Source organism: Protomyctophum bolini (assembly GCF_963924005.1).
Source record: "Protomyctophum bolini genome assembly, chromosome: 13".
Lineage (NCBI taxonomy): Eukaryota > Metazoa > Chordata > Actinopteri > Myctophiformes > Myctophidae > Protomyctophum > Protomyctophum bolini.
In genome coordinates this window covers 29,997,924-30,023,431 of record NC_137874.1, presented here as the reverse complement: position 1 = coordinate 30,023,431, position 25,508 = coordinate 29,997,924, and the positions used below count along the sequence as shown (strand labels likewise).

General features: G+C 43.4%; 1 protein-coding gene across 2 annotated transcripts in view; it reads right to left on the bottom strand.

Moving 5' to 3' along the window:
- Positions 1-1,050: 1,050 nt before the first annotated feature.
- LOC308326897 (pecanex-like protein 3) overlaps positions 1,051-25,508 on the bottom strand; it is a 41,506-nt gene continuing 17,048 nt past the window's right edge. For both annotated transcript variants that reach the window (XM_080779959.1, XM_080779960.1), the window contains exons 15-35: positions 25,125-25,235; positions 24,739-24,830; positions 24,222-24,331; positions 23,671-23,776; positions 23,259-23,351; positions 21,707-21,857; positions 21,472-21,616; positions 20,986-21,163; positions 20,481-20,589; positions 19,989-20,118; positions 18,332-18,390; positions 16,153-16,368; positions 14,186-14,439; positions 13,509-13,739; positions 12,057-12,160; positions 11,607-11,754; positions 9,084-9,314; positions 8,451-8,725; positions 8,025-8,197; positions 6,774-7,186; positions 1,051-3,929 (exon numbers count right to left, since the gene is read on the bottom strand). In XM_080779959.1, coding sequence (XP_080636085.1) covers positions 3,777-3,929; positions 6,774-7,186; positions 8,025-8,197; positions 8,451-8,725; positions 9,084-9,314; positions 11,607-11,754; positions 12,057-12,160; positions 13,509-13,739; positions 14,186-14,439; positions 16,153-16,368; positions 18,332-18,390; positions 19,989-20,118; positions 20,481-20,589; positions 20,986-21,163; positions 21,472-21,616; positions 21,707-21,857; positions 23,259-23,351; positions 23,671-23,776; positions 24,222-24,331; positions 24,739-24,830; positions 25,125-25,235 — 3,482 coding nt within the window. In that variant the 3' untranslated portion in view covers positions 1,051-3,776. The remainder of the gene's footprint in view (positions 3,930-6,773; positions 7,187-8,024; positions 8,198-8,450; positions 8,726-9,083; positions 9,315-11,606; positions 11,755-12,056; positions 12,161-13,508; positions 13,740-14,185; positions 14,440-16,152; positions 16,369-18,331; positions 18,391-19,988; positions 20,119-20,480; positions 20,590-20,985; positions 21,164-21,471; positions 21,617-21,706; positions 21,858-23,258; positions 23,352-23,670; positions 23,777-24,221; positions 24,332-24,738; positions 24,831-25,124; positions 25,236-25,508) is intronic.

Below are 25,508 nucleotides of genomic sequence, written 5' to 3'. Positions count from 1 at the left end.
GGAAGAGACAAAAAGAAAATCTAAAAATTATTATTAAAAATAAATGAAAACATGTTGGCTCCCTGGAAACACTCTGCTTCAGCAGTGGGTCTCAAAGCTCTACCTCCTGAGTGGCTGTGGCTCAGGAGGTAGAGCAGGTCGTCCAATGATCCCTGGGTCGGCGGTTCGAATCCCGGCTCCTCCTCCTGTCTACATGTCGAGTGTCCTTGGGCAAAGACTCTGAACCCCTAATTGCTCCCGATGTGCTGGTTGGTACCTTGCATGGCTTCCGCCGCAATCGGTGGGTGAATGTGTGTGAATTTAATGCACAATGTATGTAAAGCACCTTGCCTGCCAGCAAGATGATTATTTTTATGATTAAGTGTCTGAGTTTGGAAGCACTCGTTATCAGTAAAGAAACCTCCTTCTGCCTCCTGCATTATGTGCAAATTCAAAACCGATACGCATTTGTGCAAAAACATTAAATTATGCATCCAAACTGCATGGTTGAATGTGCCTTTCCCACTCAGAAGCCACTCTTCTGAACAGAAAACAAACTGAAAGCTCCCTCCCACCCCAAGCCGCAACATAGTGTTCTTAATTTATGTCATCACTCCAATATGGCGGAGGCACTGGTTGTTACTATGGGACTCTAGAATCTCTTTGACCTATAACTGCACCGTTCTGCGTAAATTATCTCATCTCAACTCCCTAGAGGAAAAACTTATATCACATATGCCTATAATATCACACTTGAAAGTTGCTCTGGATAAGAGAATCTGCAAAATGCAATTAATTGTACATTGTGAAATAGGTCCTAACCGGCAAAGGCCACCAGGATTAGAATTCTTATTTGTTTAGAAAATGGAATTTAAAAAGTTTACAGGAAATCAAAGTCAAATTTAATCACAGATATTGTGATCTGTGACACGCCTAGAATAGAATAGTGTGCTCGAGAATGTGTCACTGGACATAGATAGTTTTTCTACATGGATATCCAGCCCCAAAAGATGTCAACAAGCAAGAAATTCAAAAATGGGAAAAAAGGTAAATGAAATCACTTCATTTGCAAACAAAGACACAAAAGCTTTAATTTAAATAGGAGGGGGGGAAAGAAAATCACATAAAAAACTGTACAGAACTTTGAATATTGACTAAAAGTTCTTAAATAAAAAGACCCCCGTCCGCCCTTTCTCTTTGAACTAAAACAATAAACCATAACAAATGGGCCGATGTACGATACGCATTTGTGCAAACAAATTAAATTATGAAATCAATTCTTCCCAAACTGCATGGTTGAATGTGCCTTTCCCACTCAGAAGCCACTCTTCTGAACAGAAAACAAACTGAAAGCTCCCTCCCACCCCAAGCCGCAACATAGTGTTCTTAATGTAAAATAACCCCAAAATCCAATCATAATAAAATAGATTTTATATCTTAAATATATATTTATATACGAAACATGCTGTACATAAATTGCAGAGATCAAATAATCCCTTTTGCTTTTTGACACCCAGGTCTTTCCAGTAATTTGTGCTTTCCTCTCCTGGATTAAAAATAAAAATAAAAATAAACTCCCTGAATGAATGAGGGAGGAAAGGGGCGAAAAACAGAAATCAACCCTGATCAGAAAGTCTCTGTTTTTCCTGAGCCACAGTTAGCAACACATTAGCGAGAAAAGGGGATATTGACGCACAATTTGCCTGTTGTAAGCAGGCAAACAATTTTTAAAAAAAGTCTGAATTTCTCCAAACAATTACATGCTAGCCTTAAGGTTTCTTATCAGGATATTCCCAAGCATTACTGTGGACAGTAATGATGTCTATTTAATAAAGAAACAGGCTGGCCCTGTGTGTGTCCCTTGTGTTGATGGTAGAAGAAAAGAAGCTGGGAAATTATGCAAAACAAAAAGAAAGAAAATGTTGTGGCAAAACAATAAGCATGCAGCGTGAAATGTTAACCCATACTGTTAACCCATCATCACTGAAGAAAATAACAAATGTGATCGGGGCACCTTCTGGCACTTCAAACGTGACCTATGCAACCTTTTAATGACTTTGCCACCTTTATCAGATTTTATCCGATAAAGGTGGCAAAACAGCCACCAAACAGCCGTCCTGTTGAAGATGGTAGATCAATTCTTTCCCATGTCAAGACCCGAGAACATTAGCTTCCTTTTTTGTTTTCCTTATAAAACCAAACACATAATACTAGATGCTTATTCGGTAAGAAATCTGAAGCGTGCACAGGGCTTTCTCTGGGACAGATGTCTATTCTATGGCACAAGGTTATTCCAGCATCCAGATCAATCTTGCGGGCACGAGGGGGCATACATCCATTGAGTTTGATTAGCCTAAAGCTGCTTGACCCAAGGAAACAATCAGGGCAGACTTATTATGAGATGGTCAGCTTCTGTTTCAACCCACCAGATCCCTCAATCAGTGTCATCAGTCTGCCTTTCACAGTGGCAGGGGGAAAGGAGTGCAAGGCTGGGAAGGAAACAAACTTAAAGTGACTTCTCAGAGATACTTCCAGTTCACATATATACACATATATGTATATGTGCATATACATAAAAAATATATTAGACTTAAGAAAGATGGTCATTTAGTGAGATGATGAAAAATTGCAATGATAGTGAAGTGGGGAGGAAAAAAAAGTGAGCTGACAGAAGGCATAATCTAATTTCTCCAAGCACGCCGTAATGGCAACCCCCCCCCCCCCCCCCCCCTTACAGATTTCTTTAAGACAATATTAAGAATCAATAAATATTCCACCTTTGCTTTCACTGATAAACTTTAAGTTTATTTTTCCAACTAAAACGCTGGAGTTTGACTGTTTCACAAAACAGCAGTTGTAGTGGGTATATTTTGTAGTAGCAGGAGATGCAGTAGCAGTAGTATTATAGTAGCAGTTGGAGGGGGGGGGGGGGCGGGGCAGGAAGAGCCATACTCTATGGAAAGGGGCTTCTGGGTAGTAGTGGCGAGCTCTGCCACATGCAGAACTGCCCGGATCCCCTCCCATGGAGAGAACTTGTAGACTTGACTGGATCTGGCCAGAGGTGCGTGTGTGTGTGCGTGGGTGCGTGCGTGCGTATGTGGGGTGGGATTCTTGATAGGTCACCTTTAGAGAAACAAATCCCAACTCAGCGAGCCTCAGACACTGAGACATGTGATTCTTCAAGTAAAAGTAAAAAGACATTCCACTCACAAAAATGGGGGGGGGGGGGGGCACCTTAGTATACAGTACTGCCAGCATAGTCTTGTTGTGATCAACACAATATCAATGGTAGGCACTACTGCCTGCCTGCCTGCCCACCCCCCCCCCGAATACATCCTGAACCGTGCCTGTCGGCTCTGTCCACAAACTGCACCTCCACCTCACCCCCTCCCATGTCTCCTGTGTCAATTAGCCTACACTATTAGTCCTGTCTGGGCCGACACTTGGACTGTAAACTTGGCTGTAGAAGCACCGCATGTTGGCTGGGGAGGGAGGGAGAGAGGCATAATGGATGCTGCTGTTGATGTGCAGGATTCAGTGTTTTCTACCTCCTTTGGCTGAGGAAGACAGATGTATTCATGTACAACTGAATATCTTCAGTATTGCGGTCGGTTGAAATAATGTGCAACAATTTGTTAAAGTGTAAATTGTCTTTGAATGAGGAATCATTATGGAATGAGTCCAGAGAAGACTAAGTCTAAGAGGTGGGGGAGGGGCAGAATTGATGTGGGGGGGGTGTGTTTGGTGGGGGGTGTTGTGGTGCCGGTCAGTCTGTCTTCTCCAGCAGTGTAGACTCCTCAGCGCAGGTGCTCAAGTAAAGGCAGCTCTGTGGTTTCCTCTCGCGGGGTCGTGGAGTCTACTGAGGTCAGCGGCGTGCTGTCCACAGACTGTGTGGCTCCAAGGGGGTCCTGGGTGGGACTGGCCTCAGGTAGAGGCACTGGAGGCGTAGGCTGTAGAAACAAGGATGTATTACATATAGAGCACCGAAGTTCTGACGTAACGTGCTCATCCCGACGATTCCCCTGGTTCGCGGAAGTAATTTCTCTATGGAGAATAACATGGGGTGATCTTAATATCGTCTACTATAAGCGTTGTGGTCCAAAAATAAACAAGCTGTCTCGGCGTTATTGTTAGGGAGGTGTCTCTGTATCGTCAGTCACTCATATATGATACAGTCTGCTTCTAGCGAAAATCTAACTAATTCAGCAGCAGTAACATTAGCGTTTTCTCTCAGTCAGTTGATTCTTCATATCCATATGAGTGAAGCGGCCGGGGTGACATGTTTATTTTTCAAACACAGTTGTTATATGAGGCGATCTAAAATCGCTTCAATGGGGATTTCAATGCAACTAAACAAATACATGAACCTGGGGACTGACGCCCTCTACTGAAAGTGACGTCAGACTTCGGCGCTCTATACCCTCGCGATCGAGAAAGGCCGTCATAGGCAGACCTGTATCCCGAGAGAAGACAGACTATGCACACAAAATGAAGTGGAAACCGAGCAGAGACACATACTTCCCACCGATTACAACCACACAGAGATTTTGAAAACATGACCAATGACAAAAAACTCCCATATCTGCTGGGCGAAGTACAACAATGTGCAAACACAGCAGCAAGATTTGTGAGTTGCTGTGATAGGAGAAGGATATCAAATGGAACACAACCACCCTAAAGACTAATCATTGTGTATATTCCTGCACTATACCTGCATCGAGTGACCTTGGTACATAGAATTTGATCTATTGAAGATTCTGACCTTCAAATGTACATAAGTTTTGTTTTGATTGTATTGCTGTATTGTTGTATTGTTCTTTCTGCTTTGGCAATGTAAACGTATGTTTTCTCATGCCAATAAAGCCCTTTGAATTGAATTGAATTGTGTGAGATAAGTGATTAAAGGACTGGGAGCGCACTAAGCTATATAAGTATTTTCACACAGCCTGTGTTTTTTCGCAGCGTTTTGCCGATCCAAAATCTGCGGGGGAAAAAACGAGTGCGATGCGGAACGAAATGGAGTGGAGCAGCAGCAGTGAGAATGCTCCCCTGATCCCTTCATTATTTTGAAAAAGTTGAATGTACACAATGGGTCCATGCAGAGCCGTCGAGTTCTGATGATCCTCATGGGGGCTACCCGCAGCCCCGCCTCCCCGCCTGCCCCCGCAGCGGTGGAAAAAAATAAGTTGATGGGTACTTTGGGTAGGCTACAGAATTGCGTTGGGGGGGGGGGGGACTATCGCCGCCGCGGATTTATTTATTTCCCAAATGGTCTAAAAATGAGTTATTTAGCGTACTTTTACCAATGAATTAGCCTATACACATAGACAAGGACTGATTAGCCTATTTTGGACGATATGGGTCTTTTCTCGAGTCAGTGTGTAGGCTACTCTGTAGTCTCACTATAGTCTGTGTAGATTACCCGGCGGTGTTGGGCACTGTACTGTAGGCATATAATACCTGGCTAGGTGAAAACAAAAGAAACCCGATTAGCATTTGAGTACTTTTAACACCTCTGAACAGCCGGCGGAGAGGTTCACATTTTCGGAATTTCAGAGCATGTGTAAATAGTTTGCGACTGTGACAGTCACAGAGGGTCAATAATTCCCAGAAAATCTGTAATGTAAATATAAAATGTCCACGAAAATCTTCATGGGGGCTAAAAGGGGCTATTTAATTCTTCATGGGGGTTGTAGCCCCATAGCCCCCACAGAGTCGACGTCGTTGGGTCCATGCTTCACTAGAAGTTGATTAGATGCAATCTCACAGTGTTTTTCCCTCCCCCTCTCTCCGTTTCTCTAGCTCTGCATTATTCCATTGTGCTGTGTGTGTGTGTGTGTGCTGCTGGGACTTCAGTCTTGTTTCGGTGATCCCTTTGGTCTTCTGACATGTGTTTGACTGTACCCTGTACTGATTACATTTCTACCAATAAAGTATTCAATCAATGAATCAATAGCCGTTCCCCACTGCATTACACTGTACTAAGGCTCCCCCTAGTGGCCGTTTATGCTAAGTGCATACTCTTAAGGCTCTGGGTAGAGTACCCTTAAGTATTGCACGCTGCAGCAGAGCTATTGCACATGCTCACAACTCTATTTAGGTCTAGTGTTGACAACTTAACACTGAGGCCACTTTTACACAGCGACCATCTCCAGATAAAACGGCAAAGTCCTGTTGCGTTCTCAATTTTATTGACCCTTTACACGAGGACGCACATTTTATGAAAACGCTATAATGTCGCTAGGTGGCGGTAACGGGCTGCCAAATAGACCAGTCACCCACGTACAAGAAGAAGAACCCCTTCACGCAACTCAGAACATGCAGGCAGAGCGCGCCACAGGATGGTTATATATTTTATAATACACCAGCAAACGATACTTTATTTAGCCATTTTCTATGAACACCGTTCTCGTGTAAAGACCACCTTAGTTTGTTCGCTCTTTGGACCCGTGGGACTGATTGATTGATTGAAGAAAAAACTTGTCCTATGTGCAAACAGCTTTAGTTAAAGCAGTACAACTACTAGAAATTATTATTAGATGGAATATGGTACAATAATTATGACTCTGCGAAAACAAGGTGATTGGTGCGAGTTTGTTTTAGCTAAACTATTAATTTAATAGCTGTTCAGTGGTCGAGTTTGGGCTTGGCGTCATCACTAGAGGTCATAAATGTGATAATGTTTCTTTGGCCATCTGTCCGTAAGTGACTGAATGAGTCATCAGAATTGATTGACTTCACAAAGATTCGGCAACAGTATCCAATCATCATGTTCTTTTGTGGTGCTCCCTCACCTGTGTGCGTATGCTGTGTATCGTGCCTCCATCTCCCTCCACTGCAGCTGGACCATTATAACCCTTCCTTCCCGACAGACTCCACTTCCCAAAGTGGCTCTCGTAGTGCAGCGCTCCACCTAGGCCCAGACCCAGGCCAGCCCGCTGGCCTCCCCTGTGGGCAGAGCTCTCCAGGAAACTCCCAGGGCAGAAGCGGTCCGGGCCAGTCAAGGAAGGAGGAGCCACAGACCCACTGAAGGAGAGCTGGGAGCTGGAGAGCTGCTGGCCCAGCAGGCCCTGAATGGAGGAGGTGCGGTGGAGGGAGGTGAGAAGCCCAGCCTCCATTCTGCCCTCCGATTGGCTGAGCAAGGCCAGTGGGAGGGGCTGGGGGTGGTGAGGCCAGTTGGTGTTGGGACCTACAGGGTTGTCTGTGCCTGAATGGGGGGGGGAAGAGAAATGTCATTCAATGCCACTGTAGTTTTTAGACACAGGTGACACAAATTCAACGTGAGGTTTACTAAGAGCTCAGTTCATATTTATCCAGGGTCTAAATATTTTCCTCAAAAGTCAGATTCTCCATAAAGGCGTGTTAATACAGTTCCTTAATCGCTCGCAGAATCTGTCAGCACCTCTGCCCTAAACGTGTTGTAGTGTTGGCGTTAGTGGAAATAAACACAGAACCTGGGAGGAAGTGGGCTAAGAAAGGGGACGAGCCAAACAGAGTTCCTTTTTATACAAAGAGGAACCGTCGAAGGCTTCACTAAGGCATGGAGACCCTCCCTGGATTAGACTGCTCGGTGTGACCCAAATATAGCGGACTGTGGATTTCAGAATTAACACACAGTGCCTCTCTTACAAGTGTAAGTCTCTGACTGTGACCCATGATGTGACCTGTGTTTTTATTTTTCCTTGTTTCGTTGGAGGGTGTACGTTGTTTGTTGATGTTTGTGATGATAAAAAAAAAAAAAAGGGTGACTATGTGCAAAGATTTTCTTGTCAGATGTACTGCTTGGCTGTCCCCAATAAAAAACTATATATAAAAAAAATAAAAGAGGGTGCCCCAGAGGCAAAAACAAAGGGTAAAAAATATCTTGTTTTCCTTAATTCTTTACAGAATGGGTTCCCAGATTGATACGTCATACATCAGGTGAAGTTGTTACATCTCAGGGCTATGTATTGAGACAAGGACGTTCGCATCTTTCACCACCTAAACTCTTTTATTTACAGATGAATCTGCAAAATGGTGGTGATGTGAGTATTCCAGTGCCTTACCCATTGAGGAAGGCTGTACAGTGGTGAGGTGGGACAGGGGAAGGCTGGAGGCAGGTGTGCTCTGTGTAGTGTGAGCAGCCTGATTGGTGGAGATGGAAGCGGAGCCTCCCCCGCAATCAGAGTCCTCGATGTTCCCTCCGCTGTTGCAGCCAGCACCGCAACCTTTTTGTAACCTGGAAAGAAGACGACAATGTGCGACAAAAGGTCACCCAGACATTGGTGTAAGCCAATTGGTGTAAGTGTTTCCCAACCTGGGTCTGTCTGGGTTGTTATATCCGACGTGGCAGTGAATGTGTTTTAATAGATTATTTATTATCAATTCTTTATTATAATTTATTAAATCGACTACCTTGATTAAGTGTTATACCCCTAAATAAAAAATAAATAAATATCACTGAACAATAACAGTAAATATCAGGCCCATACCTGTCCCAGCTGCTGATGAGCCAGGTGTAGATGTTGTGGGGACTGATGGGACCCCCCCAGACAGAGCGGAGCTGGGTGTGGCCCCCGGCGTAGGAGGTGGTAAGTGGAGACACGTAGATGGGGTAGCCGATGGGCTGGTCACACGACGAGTTGATCATGTTCCTCAGGGCCTGCTTGGCGTTCTGGATGCTGCCGCGCTCTGGGTTCCGGTTCCTCAGGAAGACCAGCTCCTGCTGCTGCCCCGCCCACAGACCACGAACACACTCCCTGTTCACCTGTGGTGGGAGGGAGGGGGGTGGAGCGTAGAGTAGGATGCGGTCAGCAGAACAACAAATCTTTAAAAGTCTACTCTAAAAATACCGTTTTTCGGGTGCGGTGAATGGATCTTTACGGGTCAGTATACAAAACGTACAAATGAGTATGTACACTCCAGTTCCCTTGCGGGTTCATATGTACATTCTCAGAGTTAAATTAACACTGAGGATTGTGTAGATGATGGGGTCCCAGAGATTTAAAAATATATCTGTCAAATTGGGAGCCCTAGAAATGGAAAATGTTGAGAATCACTGGCCTAAAAACAAACACCTAACGAGCCAATTTGATTTAGTTAGTTGGTTAGTTAACCACACTAACCTTGATGACTCTGAAGCTAAGGAACCTCTTGTTGAGCATGATGATCTTGTATTCATCGCTTCCGTCGTCCATGATGTGCCGCAGGGCCAGCAGGGAGGGCATGTTGGCCAGAATGGCACTACGCCACACCGGGTCGCCCTCGTGCGAGATCAACATCTTATCCTCGTTGGCTGTGATGGCGTCGTACAGCACTGCGGGGTCTTCATACTCGTCCGGGGATGTGAAGTGATCCTGGATGGAGACACGAATCATGGGTATGATGTTTATCTATAGAGTGTGTGTGTGTGTGTGTGTGTGTGTGTGTGTGTGTTCAGTGCTCAGACTCGGTTGAACCACAGGGATGTCCGTCAATTTGTTCCTTTGAATTTTGGGGTGGAGGAGGCAGCTAAGCATCAGCAGATGCGAGGCAGGCAGCAAGACAAGCAGAGGTGAAGTGAATGAAAAGACGTATTTAAAGGAACCACTATGTTTGAATTCTGATTGGAGTATTAATGTGTGACCTAATGACCAGCTGTGAATGAGAATTGGAAGCTAGGCTGATTAATGCATTCAGCTGACTGACAGCTGATTACAGCTTAGGCATGCTGACTAACGTGTTTCTGTATAAACTAACGCTGTGCTTCATTTAGTACAATAAAGTCCAGGTCACATTTCCATAGAACAATTTATTTTGAATTTCTTGTGTACGTCCCTGACGCGAGTAGAACAACTTTTTAACTTTTTCATGTTTTGCTATCTACGTACCTACTGATGCTAACTATGCTTATGTTTGTAGACAACGGTATACTCCATATGAAAGCAGCGACCGTCCATTTACCTTTTAGAATTGCTCCGGTTAGTATGGAGAGCCTCCGTCCCCACCAGCTATGGGATTTTTAAATCAAGCTCCATTGCGCCTCCATTATAACAGAATTTTCAAAGCGCTGTATCTCAAAAAAGGTTCGAGAGCTGTCCATGGTGAGCCGCTATGCACCAGACGATCGTAAATCATTTGTGAGTTTGTACCGCATCGCTGAGCACATGTAACTGGTTGTAATGATAGCTAAGGGGTCTGAGCTAATGCGAGTGATCACTGTGCTCATAACAAAAGCCCCCACCTTCCTGAATAACCCGGAAAGGAAACAAGGATTTCAGAGTTAGAGCAGGGTGGCATTCCTTACGTGTGCCTATGCTGCCACTAGTGGTGGGGAAAAAAATTGATTCGTCAATTAATCACGATGCCATCATGGGCGATAATTCATCGATGCACAAATGTCAAACATCGATTATATAATGTATTTTTATTACCGGAGCAAAAGGGCGGAACTAATCTGCGACTGCGCTGCGTCGTCGTACCGTACCGTTTAGAGTGACGCACACAGCGCTCGCACACGCTTTAGCTTTCAACAACCAAAACAGAACGAGTTATTAACGCGGAGGGGAAGAGAAAAAATAAAACTCACACCATCGACCGCCTGTGAAATGTGGCCGAGATGGGACGATGTAGTGTGGCTCCAAAGTGCTAACATGGCCCGGAATCCGTCTCTCCCCACGACCGAATGTGAACGTAAATCCTTTGCAATAAAAGTGCAGATGGACTTCGTAATTCTAGTCGCCTTTTCTGAGTGCATGGGCAGCTGTCCGTGTGTTCGGGATCGGGATGGTTGTCTTGACTGCATCTCTGGATGTCAGTGGGTAATATGGTCTTGTACACGTTGTGAGTTGTATCGAGTTCCCGTGTCCCCTCAACATCATAGAATCCAAAATGTTGCCATACACTTGTAAAATACTTTAAACCAAATGCTCCTTAATGTGTGCAAACAAACAGAAAGGTGCAACATAATAGTCTCAATAACTACCCCAAAGCTTCCTTAATGACACTTCAGTAACTGAAAATTAAATCCATGAATAAGGAAACAAAGAAAAGCACCTTTTTTGTCCTAACAAAGAATAAAGGCAATTTGACAGAGTGCTGCTGACCTCAACCGAAATCCTGCCCATGTATTTCTATGACATGACATCTTATGTCATTATTAATATATATTTATTGTATACTTGTACAAACTAAATTTTTTTTAAAAGAAAGCTGCTTATTGCTGTTCTGTATTTGGCCATGGACACCCATCTGAAAATATTTTCTTCTATGGACCCCCCCAGAAGCAAATATTTGAGTTAAAAACATGCACTGTGAAAGAATATATATATATTCATAATCATTAGAAAGCACTTTGTTTATTAGTCACACAGTGACTGAGTGATTAACAGTGAGTGATTAATCATGATTAATCGGGATTAATCGAATCATAACATAGCCCAATTAATCAGGATTAATCGAATCGTGACCCTCGGAAACGATGTGTAATCGCATCGCCAGGTACCTGGCGATATCCGCCAGTAGCTGCCACCTAGCGGCAGCTAAAGATACAATCTTAAAAAATAAAAAATAATGATCACATACCTGGGCTCAAGCCAGATAATCGAAACACCAAAAACTGTTGTATGGAAATGTAACTCCAATATCTGCGTATATGAGGTGACTCTTACCTGATGTAACTTGAGGGACATCCGCACACCTGGAGCCACAACCCGATTCAACAGGTCCATGTCCGCAAAAACCCACTCGTCCCTCGGGGAGGTGATGCGGAAATCTCCCTTAAAGAGGGCATGAAGGCCATAGAGGAAAGGCTCCAAGCTGTCACAGGGATAAAAACACAATACTGGCTCTTGTAATTCTGACACTGAGGTATAGACATTAGAGAAGCATATCTAACATTACAAGTTCAAATCCCCAAACCAGCTGGGAACTGCTCTCTACAAACATCTACTATCGAGGGGCCCTTAAGCAAGGTCACAGGGTGTTCAGTGGCTGACAGCATAAAGCTGGCCAGACTGGGCAGCTGAATGTACCTTTTCAAGTGTGTAAGAAAGGTGTTCCTATGTGAAAGGTCAGGATTATGGTGGGTCGAGATGGCTGCAGGGGCAAGAGGGACTTACCTTGCTGACATGCTATGAGAAGCTGTGCCCAGGGCTCTCCGTCCCAGGATGCACAGACCGAAACAGAGGTTGACCAGGGGTGAATCCCTCTCACTCTCCACGGGCTACAACACACAAATACATCAAACTGTTAACAAGAAGAAGCTCTAGGTCGTCCTCAGACGAGCCCTCCATCGTCTTCCAGTCTTCCCGGTTCTCCATACATCTGGCCAGCTCGTTGGTGCTTTGCGCTCCTGTGTCGTTCCCGAGAACATTCTCGTTAGTCGTGACCGGTGCCCGTGTTCCCACAACACTAGTTTGCTGGCTGGCAGCTCCTAGTGTCTTTGGCAGTGTCCTGCTAGTCTCATTGTCATGGCTGCTATTTTCTGGCTCACCCTTGGCATTCCATCATACAGATTCGTGTTGGTAACATGTGTACTCTTGCTGATGTTAAGTACTGCATGCAGCATTCTGGTGTAGCGCCGATCTAGAGACTTCTGCAGGGTTGGCTTCAGGGTCCAGCATTCACTGCCGTATAGGAGAACAGACTACCATTGCATAGAAGATGCTGAGTTTGGTTTGACGGGGGATGTTATAGGTGATAACTTCAGTTAGTAAGTGATGGGGAACAAAAAGGACCAATATGACAGTTCTATAAATAAATTCGTATTTTCTACCGTTACCTTTTACATACCGTGTTCAATATATTGCGGAAGAAATTCTACAGAACAGACATGCTTCTGGCCCCTTTTGGCCAATAAACCTTCATGATGCATTTTCATTTGGGTGTAAGTAATGCTTCTATATGACATTTATCAAACATGGTAGCCTATATTTAATGTCCACTGAGCTGTGGTGCGCTTGCCTACACTCTCTCAATTAGGGATTTTCCCAACGGTTATTTTCACTCTTGTGTACAACCTTTATTCAAATAGGGTATTTTATTTTAAAATGCAACCACACTTTCGATTTATTTTTCCTGGGACTGCAGCTGCTGCTGCACTTGTTCAGTTGACTTCCTTGTTGTTAACACGAGGGAAAGAGGAGGCGTGCCCTACTTCGTCATACAACGTGTTGCACAAAAGCAGTAAAATAGAGGATATGCGCGTGACATGATCATCATACCCAGAAGTTATGCGGGAACGCCTACTGAGTGGCAAAAAACTACTTTCTGGCCTTGACAGCCCATACATCCAAACAGAAAAGTCTAAACAACGTTAAACTCACTTTGCCACTCACTTTATGCATGCACAGAGGGTATGCCAATCTGCAAGCGCACTGCGAATTTACGACACATTGTGAGATTGGAGATCTGATCATTTTACATTAAGAATGAAAGGTTGTGACTAAATAATATCTACATTAGAACCATTGGAACACAGGTTATTCTTTTTCTTTTCCTGAAAAGTAATCATTTTAGACATGCAAGGTTATTGCCCGACAGTGAAAACACAACATAGGAGATTGCCTAACCGTTTGGCGCCTGCTGTTACAGTACTGGATCCAGTCCAGGTAGACCATGCAGAAGGCGGAGGGAGTGATGCCAGAGGCCCTGTGGTCGTAGTCCTCGTCGATGTTCAGGTTGAAGGTGGGATCACTGTCCACGTACGTGGGAGCCTGACAGGGCCTCAGCGCCTCCTGCACCGTCTCGTTAGCCAGCCATTCCTCCAGCTTGGGAGAGCGATTCACGTAGTAAATTATGCTCTGTTTTAAAAAAGGACACAACATAGGGTTGATGAAAACAAGCACCAATACATTGCGGTCAGTGGTAAATTGGTAATATACTTTACTCTGTTTTATTGATTGCTTTTAGGTTGCATCTTCTATTTACAATATTGGTTGTTAAAATGTTTTTATTGTAGTGGAGCTTCCCAGCTTAAATTTAGCACATGTTATGTACCTGACCAGTCTGAATCACTTCAACGTTTCTTTATACAGTATATTTCATGATCAATTGCTCTCTCAAATTTCTTTTCTTTACAATTGCCAAATTCTCTGCACATTCCCGTGTAATCTTCACCTAAAACAGAAATGTTCCAGGGAACTAAATGTACAAATAAATACAGTACAAATTAACATGAATTATTTATTATGAATTAACCTCTTAAGCCCCATTTGAAAAATAGTCTAATCTACAAACTACGTCACACCTTGACGTAGTAGGTGATGAGGATCTTGCGGAGGTCAAACACTTGCAGCATGGAGGCCGCGTTGTTGTCGCTGATGCTGTAGCCCTCCAGAACGTACTTGGTGGCCGCCACCTCCCATGCCAGCCAGCGCTGACCGAATGCCGCGTTGAATGACAGCATGTGGGGAAGGTGGCCTGGTTCGCAGCAACAGCAACCCTCATCTTCCTCCACCCCTTCCGTGATGGCCTCCACCTCCCTCTGCTGACAGTATGTCCCTAGGAGATGAAAGAGGACAGCATAACACATTTGTATTATTATAGTATAGCAGTATAGTTTACTTTATACTACTATACAAATCCACAGAGCGGTGCCCTGTAGGGACAGGTGTAGGGAATCAGTGCTGCGAGTCACATTAAGCACAGCTCCACACCGCAGCATTGATTGCCTACACCTGGCCTACAGGGCACCACTCCACGGATTTGTCTATAGCCGAGAGGAGAGGGCAGAGAAGACGTATAGTAGCACAGGAGAGGACAGTATATTACATTACAGTATATGAGAAAGACAGTAGTACAGGAGAGGACAGCAGTACATTAGTATAGTATAGAATATATCGTCACTGTCAGGTGGAAACCATGTACAGTATGTCCAAAACCACACATTTCCAGAATAAATAAATAAAATGAATTAATAATATAATAACCTGTGTTCCAATGGATACAATAGTTATTTAGGCAATTGCTCTCAATACTTTTCACAGGTTAAATAAATATTTATGAAAACCATCAGACAGAAACAACAGCGTTGCATGATCAAGACGTGTTGTGTGCTTGTACGTTGCCTATTTTAACTGTTTTTGCATGACTACAAAGTAGGGCATTTATAAACACAAAAGAATATAATAGTATATAGACTAGAAATGTTATTCTGTTCGGTTTAAATACTGTACATACTCAAACAAGAGACTTTACATATTCAGGGCTCCAACCTTTTTGGTCACATCGCAAAATGTAATCTGTGCAACCTAGAAATATAATTGGGAGCATTTGTCAATCGGCTAACCACTACATTTGTGATTCAGATAATTGTATTGCAAAATATGCCCTTAAAGCTGTGCTGGGCATTTATCGGTAATAGCACTTTGCACTTCCCAGAGGCCATGTAATGATAGTGGTTCCTACTCCATGTACTATAGACTCATTGAGTTCTGGGGGGCCTAAAGCCCAGTCCACACCAATGATTCGCAACTCAACTAGCATTATTTCAATACTGTGCCGACCTGCAATGAGTCATTTCAGACCACTGCAATTTCTTACAAAGTTACAATGAGTAGCGTTGCAAATCATTGTTTGAAAACCATTCATTAAATTAAGGGCACATCCAGACAGATGTGTTTAAAAGAAAGGTTACTGTAGTGTACAGACAGAATTGCCTCAAGAAATGTGAAACTACGAAAACACCACACACCCACTGAATATGCCTGGAGTATATGCCCGGCCGGTAAGTGGCATTATAGCTGCCACAAAGCACCAAAAAGAGAGAAGACATGGATCTTGTGCAATTGTTCATACAACTCATGCTGCGACGTAAACAATAACAGATGGAGAATGCTGTTCTCCATGTCCACTTGTATATGTGCAGTAAATGTTGCTGTAAAAGCCCTATCATACTCAGTAGCTTTTACAGCACGAATGCACCGCTGATTCAGGGGGGGGGGGGGGGGGGGGCAGGAAAGATGCATATTTCTTGTTGTACACACAGAGACACACGGGTTGCATCTATCAGATTTATTCATTCATTTATTTTAAAAATGGGCCTATTCAGTCACCCAACAGCCAACACGCCGGCTTCATGTGGATGAAACGGCAATACGATTAAAAACTTTTGTCTGGATGGCGCCTAAATTAATTAAAAAGTGCTATTCTCACCTAAAAAACATCTGTCTGGACAACACCTAAATGAATTAAAAAGTGCTATCCTCCACCAACCTCTGAACTCCAGGCCCCTCAGCTGGAAGGTGACTAGGCCGTTGCCAATCTCGATGATGTGCACCAGGGCGTTGAGGTAGTCCGAGGCCAGGATGAAACAGTCCCCCGTGCTGTAGTTCCCCCAGCGACCCAGCAGCAGGTCACCACAGAGACTGTGCTGCAGGGAGCGGGTCAGGTGCTCGTAGAATATAGAGTTCAGGTTGTTGTCATCTGCACCTTGGGGGAGACAGGGAGAGGGAGGTGGTTTAGAATGATTCTCAACCATTTGAATTTTAAGGATCCCCAAAGTTAATATGCATTATGCCATTATGTACTTTTTCATAATGTGGTCATTTGTAGTCGAGAAAAGCTTTCACACACTTAGAGTAAGGCTTAAGAACAGGTGCGTAGGCAAGTGCACATCAAATATAAAATAGAAACATACGCCCGTTGCTCAATAAATCTGTCCTCTTGTACTGAGCAGATATACTGTACAGTGTGCAGGTGTATTTTTCTATTTTATATTGTGGTCAATAAAATCAACAGGTATTTTATAGATAATGCTTTGACAGGTTGAATGGCTCAGCTGATCAACAATAAATCCAAATGTCACCATTCACCATCCTAGCTTAGAGCATTGGCCTGTCAACCGGGTTTCATAAAAAGAAACAGTGGCATGTGCATATTTGAAATGTTTTCTTGTGGCTTTCGCCTTTTTTATTATTTTTGGATAGATAGAAAGTGAGCTGACAGGAAATGGGGAGAGAGATGGGGGTGACATGCCGTAAAGGCTGTCGGGATCGGGAGTAGAACCCGCGGCACACTGCCAGACTGGACTACCAGCCAAGGTGCCTGGACCGCTGAGCCACGGCCCAGGCCTGTGCATATTTTAGTATACCATCGATTCTAAACCATTAATACAATACAAGCTAAAACAGTGAAAAATTTATTTATTTTGGTATCCTCATGACTTGACTGTACAAATACATTAGGCTAGCATAATGCAGGAAAAACAGGAAAATGTTTACACCCACAGTAGACATACAGTAACTTAAAATGTTGTTACTGTAGTCAAGCCTCTAAATGCCAGTATAGCACATCAAACAAATGTATTATTCTGACCCATCCCTGTTAATTCAGTACAACATAAATACTAGCATATTTGCAGTGATTGAAGGTGTTCTACAGAGGCATGATCACTTTTCAGTTGATCGGCAGACCCTTTTTGCCGAGGTACAGTGTAAATATGATTTAAGACTAATCCCTCGTCTCTCAATGTATTTCATGGATATTGTCACAAGCACGCCATCCAGTCTCAGTTAAGATTGTTTATTTTATAGTTCTATGGATGAATTCATATCCAGATGGGATTATTACTACTGTGAAATGTCTGGTTATGTAATGTTCTGCTGGTGTAATTCTGTGGTAGTCAACTCCTTCCCTGCCGCCAATAGATGGCGCTATTGGCTACTCCTTGCAGAAGCGAAACAACCGAAATTGAGCACTTCCAGGAACACAAAATCATTTGCACATACTTTCGTTTATCATAAGCACAGGAAACGGTCCCGTGCGGTCGTGATGATTTTTTATTGACCTCCGAAAACGTGGATGTTTTGTATGATGACCTCAATCTGAGCTCAATTCCAATACAAATAGTTTTTTGGATACGTGCTAGACCAGTGGATGGAAAATAACCGATCATGCCGCCAAAGTGGAAGTGATCCGTTGCCTGGTAACGGTGACGCCAAAGGCTGGTAAAGATTCTTACTAAACATTATAAACCATTATCTCGTCCAATCTCGCCCTAGGCAGTCTGTGATCATTAATTAATCTCGTCCAATCTTGTCTTAGGCAGTGAAACTGTTTGTGTGGTATAGTCTTGTAAACTAGTTCCACTCAATAAATTGGGGTATGTTGTAAAAGCTTAACCATGTCATGCGATATAGTACATTTTAACAACAAATATTACTACGACCACTACAGAAAATTGCAGATGATCATTTCATATCCAGGATTAACATTCTAGACACTACCACAGAGTATTCCTCAAATCAAAGTACTGCCCAAAGAAGGTCTAGCCATATGCTAGGTTTCACCAAGCCTTGATCCCTTGAGGCTTATAAGCTTGTTCTAAGTCCACTTTAACTTTCATGTTCCCATTTTTCACTTACAAAAGACAGGCGACTCTCTCATGGCCTACCTGGGTTGCGGTCCAGCTGAGTGGCGAGCCTCGTATTGGAGTGGTCGACCCTCTTGGTGCTGCAGGGTAGAAGTTATACCACATTTAACGAGGCGTTCTAGTGAGTGCCAATATCTCCTCATAATAGAGCTCAAACCACATCTCTATAAAATTATCATCTAGCTCTACTTTATTACACCTGTAATCTAGAAACAGCCGTCAGCAGCATACATACGTTATCCAGCATCAGTTTGATATTGGGTGGAATTGTAATGACTTTGTCAAATCTTTTGGCTTTGAACTAAATAGGTTCTCATTTAATTGACATTGAAACTAAAACTTATGGCATGACATTTGTTTCACTGTCATCAATGTACCAAAAAGTAGGTGGAGTGCACCTAAAAATACCTCAACTGGGCCAAATCAACGATTTATCTCAATCGCAATCCAGGATCTGGATCTCAGAAAAGGAAAGGAATTAAGGAACAATTTTGCTTCTTTGGAATTGGAGAAGTAGAGAAAATAAAGTAGAGAAAAAAGGGACTGTCTTCACTTACAGAATTATATTTATTGAGCAACGTTTCGGTCGTTCAAACCTTCATAGTGAAGACAGTTCCAGTTATCAGTAGCACCTGTCTGCTGTAGGTGTGCATAAGGACATTTTTCTTCTTTTTTGCTTCTTTGGAATTAACTTAATTCCAAGACAAACGTAATAAATTTGTCTTGAGGTATAAACTAAGGTACAAACTCAGTAATACATTTGAGGTTGTGTTACACATTGATATTGGCATTTGCCCTCATGCCTATGACTGCAGCACACTAATGCCAATATATCTCAGAATAGAACTCACTTTTGTGCATTATTGTTTAATTATAGCAATTATAGCAGTTCCATTAGCATACAAAAAAGGAGTAAACGCAACACCAAAGCCATTATGCTACATTCACCCCCTTTGACCTCCCCCCAATCCGGGTCACGGGATCAATGTAACGGCCAGGACCGGGGTAGATACTAGGTTTGTGGTCTTCAGGGAGCAGGATCCCATGGTACCCGCAAGACCCAATAAATGTTGCGGGCGGGGGACGGTATTTAAATACCGGCGGTCGGGAACAGGCGGTCAATTTAAAAACAGCATTCCCTGTAAAATCCTGCTTCCTGAACATTCGTTCTCACGCTGTACCCTGTTGTCGCCTGTCGGTGTCACAATATAATATGTAGCCTACCTATATAATATACAGTATGTATATGTCCCGTCGCAATATAAAACACTTTCCCTCCCTCTATCTGTGAGAGGAATTCCTTACAAATAAACAGCCCCACTCTCTCATTATGTTTAGTAATGTTATTGGATCGCAATGTATAAGCTGAAGGACTCCGGGACACGCACTACTATGCGCTGCAGGACTAAATGGCATTTAATTATTTAGTTGCGGGAGGGAGTGGTGGGCAGACATTAACTGCCGGTGGTCTGAAATGAAATTGTGAAAGTGTTTTAAGAAAACACTCCCATGCAGGGCTCTACCATGAGCCACTCCGCTACATAAACATCATACCGCAGGCCCGAAAGGAATACGCGGCCGCGGTGTTCTGATGAAATTTCCGAGGATTTTTAACACGTTCATGTTGTAGTTTACTTTACCCAGGCCAGCGTAATATCAGAATCTGAACACAACTTACTTGTAGTCTCGCTCCCAGAACTTAACAGGCCTGGTGTATGAGGTGACAAATACAGCACTGCCCAGGACTGGGTTGAGAGGAGTAGAAAATATTGCCGAAAACACAGCCTGGACGAACAGCACGGCAGAGTCTAAGATAATTAAGTTAAGGATCTCTCCGACATAAATGGAATTGCTCAAATAAAATTCCCTCAATATGCAATAGATGGATCCTGTAACATATGCACCCATAGACTTTGCAGTAAAGTGCAATTAGAGCAGCAGAATTTCACAAACACCAGCAACCAAACATAAAATGTGTTGTCTATTCTCCACTAGTCTCTCCTTAACATTTTAGTCTAGTTTTATTTGACGAAATTGTCAATACACTTGATGAATAAAACTTTTTTTTTTATTCACTTTTTATCATAGTTTTTAGTCTCACTCTCTCACACACACACACACACACACACACACACGCAAACAATAATAATATAATAATGTTGAAGGATACGGGGCACAGCGAAGGGCTGGGCGAAGGCATGGAACGCGGACCCCCAAGTGATCTGCCAGGGGGCGATGTAGGTCAACACAAAACGCAGTTTGTACAGCAGGTCCCACATCTGGCACGGGAAAGACACATGCATCAGCAATCACACACACACCTGGCCCACTTTGTCACAACGTGCTTCAAAGCAGTGGTTCTCAAACGTTTTAATTTCAAGGACCCTGCCATAACCCCCTCAAGGACACCACAAAGAGAACCAGAGCTTTAAAAAGTAAAGAGAAGAATGAATAAACCAGAATGAACAAGATGTTTACCAGTTGACAAACAGCACATCTCAAGAACAATTTAATGTAAAGTCTAGCATGTACACTCTAACCTTTTTTGAAATTATACACTCAAAGTCTCCTATGGGAGACCAAATATCTACCGTGACTCATTCAAAAGGGAGTCCCCGCTTGGTCAACCAGCAGATATGCTACCCAACATTAGGGTTAAAAACTGCATCCCTCACCTTGCTGAAGAGAATGGACATGAAGTAGTAGTCGATGAGGAAGGTCTCAGAGAAGTTGGGATGGTCAAAGTGAAAGAAAAGCGTGGTGAAGCACAGCGTGACGTACTGCAGCGACGGGGCACAGAACGACGAGCGCAGCAGCTTCATCCCTGCCACCGATATGAAGAGAGCACGGCTACTGGAGGAGTGGAGAGACAAAATAGAATAGTACCCTTTTCATATCAAGGCCCATTGTTTATTCGACATTTGAGCCACGGATCACCATTTGATGAGATTCAGCCTCTCAGACACAAAACTAAAGTGAAGACCTCTTTTTTCTCATGATTCACATTTGTTTGCTAGCTCCGACGCACCTGTCCTTGTAGGTGTGCACAAGGACTTTTCACTACATCAAAGAGTATCTACCATTGCACTTAACTGGAGGTTCCAGTAAATCAGAAAACTGAGTGTCAAACTGAACAGTTCATGACGTGTGAAGATACTTACTAGATGTCCAATTCTTTATGGTTCTGTCCCACAGCACGGGCCTCTGTTGTTAGGGAGTTGAGAACTACAGCCGGGTAGATTAAGTACTTCTCCAGGCATTGGAGCCACGCGTACAGCTTCTCAAACCACATCAGCTGAGCAGCATCTGTAGCAGACCACCGCATGAATTACAAGCAAAAATTGAAATGAATAAATAAATTAATACATACCAAATTAATAAAAAGAAGCCACTCACCTCGGACCTCAAACTGGCTGTACTCTTTGGAGCGGAGGACCGGGTGCGCCAGGCAGAACCAAGGTAGCTGCTTGCGAAGCTGAGGCAGGAGATAATGCGTGAGGAAGCCCACCACTCCTGCCATGATGTATAGGACCAAACTAAGAGCAGGCTGAGGATGAGAGAGGGGAACAGGGGAAATAAGATAGAGAGCGAGAGAGGAAGGTTTAGCTAAAAAGATGAAGAAAACATTGGAAGTTTAAAACCGCTGAGAAACAAAGTGCTTTAGTTTGAATTAAGGTATAAAAAGTAAGGCTGTCAAAATGATCACGTTAACCCTCTCACTGTTAACCTAATTTAACATTGGATTGTGCCTTCAGCCAGCACTATTCATATGTTTAAATTCGTCATTTTAATGCCAAAAAAAAAATCTGTGATATACACACTACAGCTCATTCTCACACAGCAATCCTATAGTAATATATATTATTGCCACCAGGTGGCGGGAACCATAGAGTATTAAAAGGATAGAGACTAAACTAGCGTGAAGCTCCGCCCCCTCCGCTATTCATGTCAGTGGAAGTTGCTCAGTGGCGTTTTGAAGCACCCGGAAGGCTGCCGGAAGTACCGTCTTTTCGCTGATTCAGCATTTCACTTCCGCATTTGGACACCAAATTTTGGTGTCCAAATGCGGAAGTGCACCCAGAGTGCACCTGGGCTTTACATTGGGCGCTCGGTTGCACGGGGTTTCCTCGTCAAGAATCCACGGGTCCGCCTGCAGTCCTTCCTCTTACCACTAGGGACCAGCGCTTCAACATTGGAGTGCCTAGCTGGCCCCTTGGCGGGAACGCACCATTAGGCCGATTTTGACCAAATAGAGCGAATCTGGCGATGTCATTTCCGGTTCTACAGATCACAACATCCACTAGCTTTCTGCACACACACAGTCTGATGTCCGGGATGCTAAGCTATCATCGTTTATTTTCATAACCAAGTCAAATTAAGCTCTAATCAAGCCCAAAAGATCGCATTTTACGCAGCGATGCACATAAAGATGGCGCGCGTGCACGATCGTCCGTTCACACGCGGATTTCAGATGGTTTTAGGTAGATTACACCAGCCGTTAGCCAAACAAGCTAAAAGTTGCTACATTTTGTTATTATTATGCGCCCGATTGCAGGGGAGTGTCATTACGTCAAGCACGTCAGTAGCTTTGATGGTTATTGATTTCATTACGTCAGTGGCCATGAGACAGTAACACATTGTATGTCCAGGACGTCTCCAGACGTCTGTCTTTATAATCACCGCCTGTGACGTCTGGGGATGTCTTTGGGAATTTTTTGTGATTTCCTTTTTTTTCTTTTTTTTTTGCCAAAAGCGCTGGGCACCCTACGTCTCTATTCTGAATAAGTCCATGGACATTTTTGTGTTAAGGGAGATACACATTAGTGCTTGGATGACTTGTATTTTCCTAAGTGGAATGTGTCATGTATTGGTAGTCTGGTATTGGTCTAGTGTCTACATCTTTCTGTCCATCTGGCTCCAATAAAAAAGGGGATGGCTGACAACTAACTTGTAGAGCTATGAAGACTGTGCTGGCACTGATGGCGAAGGTGATGACTGCCATGAGGGGACACATGACAAGATCTGAATGAAGAATCTCTTTCTATAAGAAAAAAGACAGAGAGAGAGAGAGAGTGTTTAATGTTTTCTCGCTGCAAGCATTATATCAGTGAATCCAATATATGATGAAAAGTAAAACTGTGGTGCGTGCGACCAATCAATATGAAAATGTCAAATCAACTCCACGCCTGGATTTCATCTCAGCACATTAGAGGCACAAGAACCTGGCATGGAACATTGGATTTAGCTTAAAACAATACAAATTAATTGTCATCAAAACCCCAGGCACAAAAACCGAAAGTAAAGCAGCACCACGGTTAGACCAGTTTCTAAAGGCTTATTAAGGGTTTTTGGCTTTTTACCACAGAGTTTCGTAGCTTCTCAGGAAGTGGGTCCTTGATCTCCACAGGGGGTTCCTCTGGTGTCCGATTTTCCAGCTCTGGGAATAATTTAGCTCGGACAAGAGACCTGGAGGGGAGGGAACAAAAATAACACTACTGGGATACGGATATATGTGATGATGTATATCAAAGATGTGAATCGGTTGTAGTTACGAGGCCACCGGCTGAAGATAATCACCGCCTTGCCGGCAGTGTAACAGTGCAACCTCGAGTGCAATATTGCTTTTGAAATGGAACAGTTTCTGATTTTGACACAAAATATACTTTGTTCTGGATTCAATCCTCAAAACATATTAGGCAACATATAAAACAGTCATCTCAAATTAAGTGGGTAGAGCAACATCAGATGCAACACCTGTATGTTGTACATATGAATCCTCTTATTACCCAAAATATGTTGCGAATGAATCCGGGCTGTTTGTAAACGACTGCATCAAAGTGTCAAGTGATGTGTCACTCAACAAAAATAAAATAAAAGTAGATATGCCATGTGAAGACAATAGAATACTGACCATAGGATGGTGGGGTCACTACTCTGACGACTGAGGTGGTAGGACAGGGCCAGGAGGAGCCCACAGAACACGGAGAACAGCACCGGGACATGGGCGTCGCCCCACGGCGCCTGGAGGTCAAAAGGTAAAAGATAGAACATGAGGAGAGACCACATTCAACTCACAACCTGCCCGTTTTTTTAACGCCTACAGAATGTAGGATATAAATGGAGGATGACACATTAATCACATCTGACTTATTCACATTGTGGTCATTATGGTGGGCGGAAGAAGCAGCATTTCTCACACCCTGAAGAAAGCGTAAGCTGACATGTCTTGGTGTATTTTTTTATTATTATTCTAGCCCAATGAATTTAAGGCCCTTCACATTTTTCAAACCTACAGTACCCCGAGTGCCTGCATCTGGATTATTTATGCTATTTCGACTTTTTAGTTTTTTCCCTTTTCAGCCATAGCTCTTCCTCTTGCTTTGAACAATGTTTCTCTATTCATGATGTTCACTCTCAAGTGTCCTTACATTTATAGCACCAAGGCAAAACCCATACAGCAGAGCAGCCACCAAGACACTGCGAAATAGGCTGAAGAGAGACGATAAGGGGCTGGTAGTGGCTGTGGAGAGAGACATGGATTAGATTTTTTACAGCGACAGTGCACATTAATCAACAGAAATCATCACTGTCAGTGTGCCAGTGTTAACCTTGCGGCAAATGTTCAACTTTGACGTGCAGAAAGAACCCCAAGTGAACATGGGGAGAACATGCAAACTCAACAGAAAGGCCTCAGTTGTATTTCGAACCCAGGATCAACATGTGCCAGTTGCTGAGCCAGCAAGACAAATCAAACACTCCTCGCTCACGCTTTATATTCTTCATTTGTTTTAATATATATCGAACATGTTCTTACCAGTTCCCCCAAAGACGTGCATGTCAATTTGCTCCAGCACACACATAATAAAGGTGTTGACCTGAGGTAAGAGCCCAAACAGGAAAATGACCGGGAAACACAATGCAAACACTGTTGGAGAAAACAAAACAGACAAAAACAAAAACATTTCATTCTATTTGAAACACTTAAAACAGACAATCTACAAGCATATTGGGATGCTGATGTTAACCTGATGACGTGTGGTTTGTGCTTTTGAGGCTTACAGTTCAAACTTCAAAGAGAGTGTTTATTCTCATTTATCCATATGAGAACACCTGTCACCTTAAATGAGTGATGTCACACTTTGGTTTGACCCGATGGGTCCAACTTAGGTTAGACAGCCTACAAAAGACGGTCTTTCTC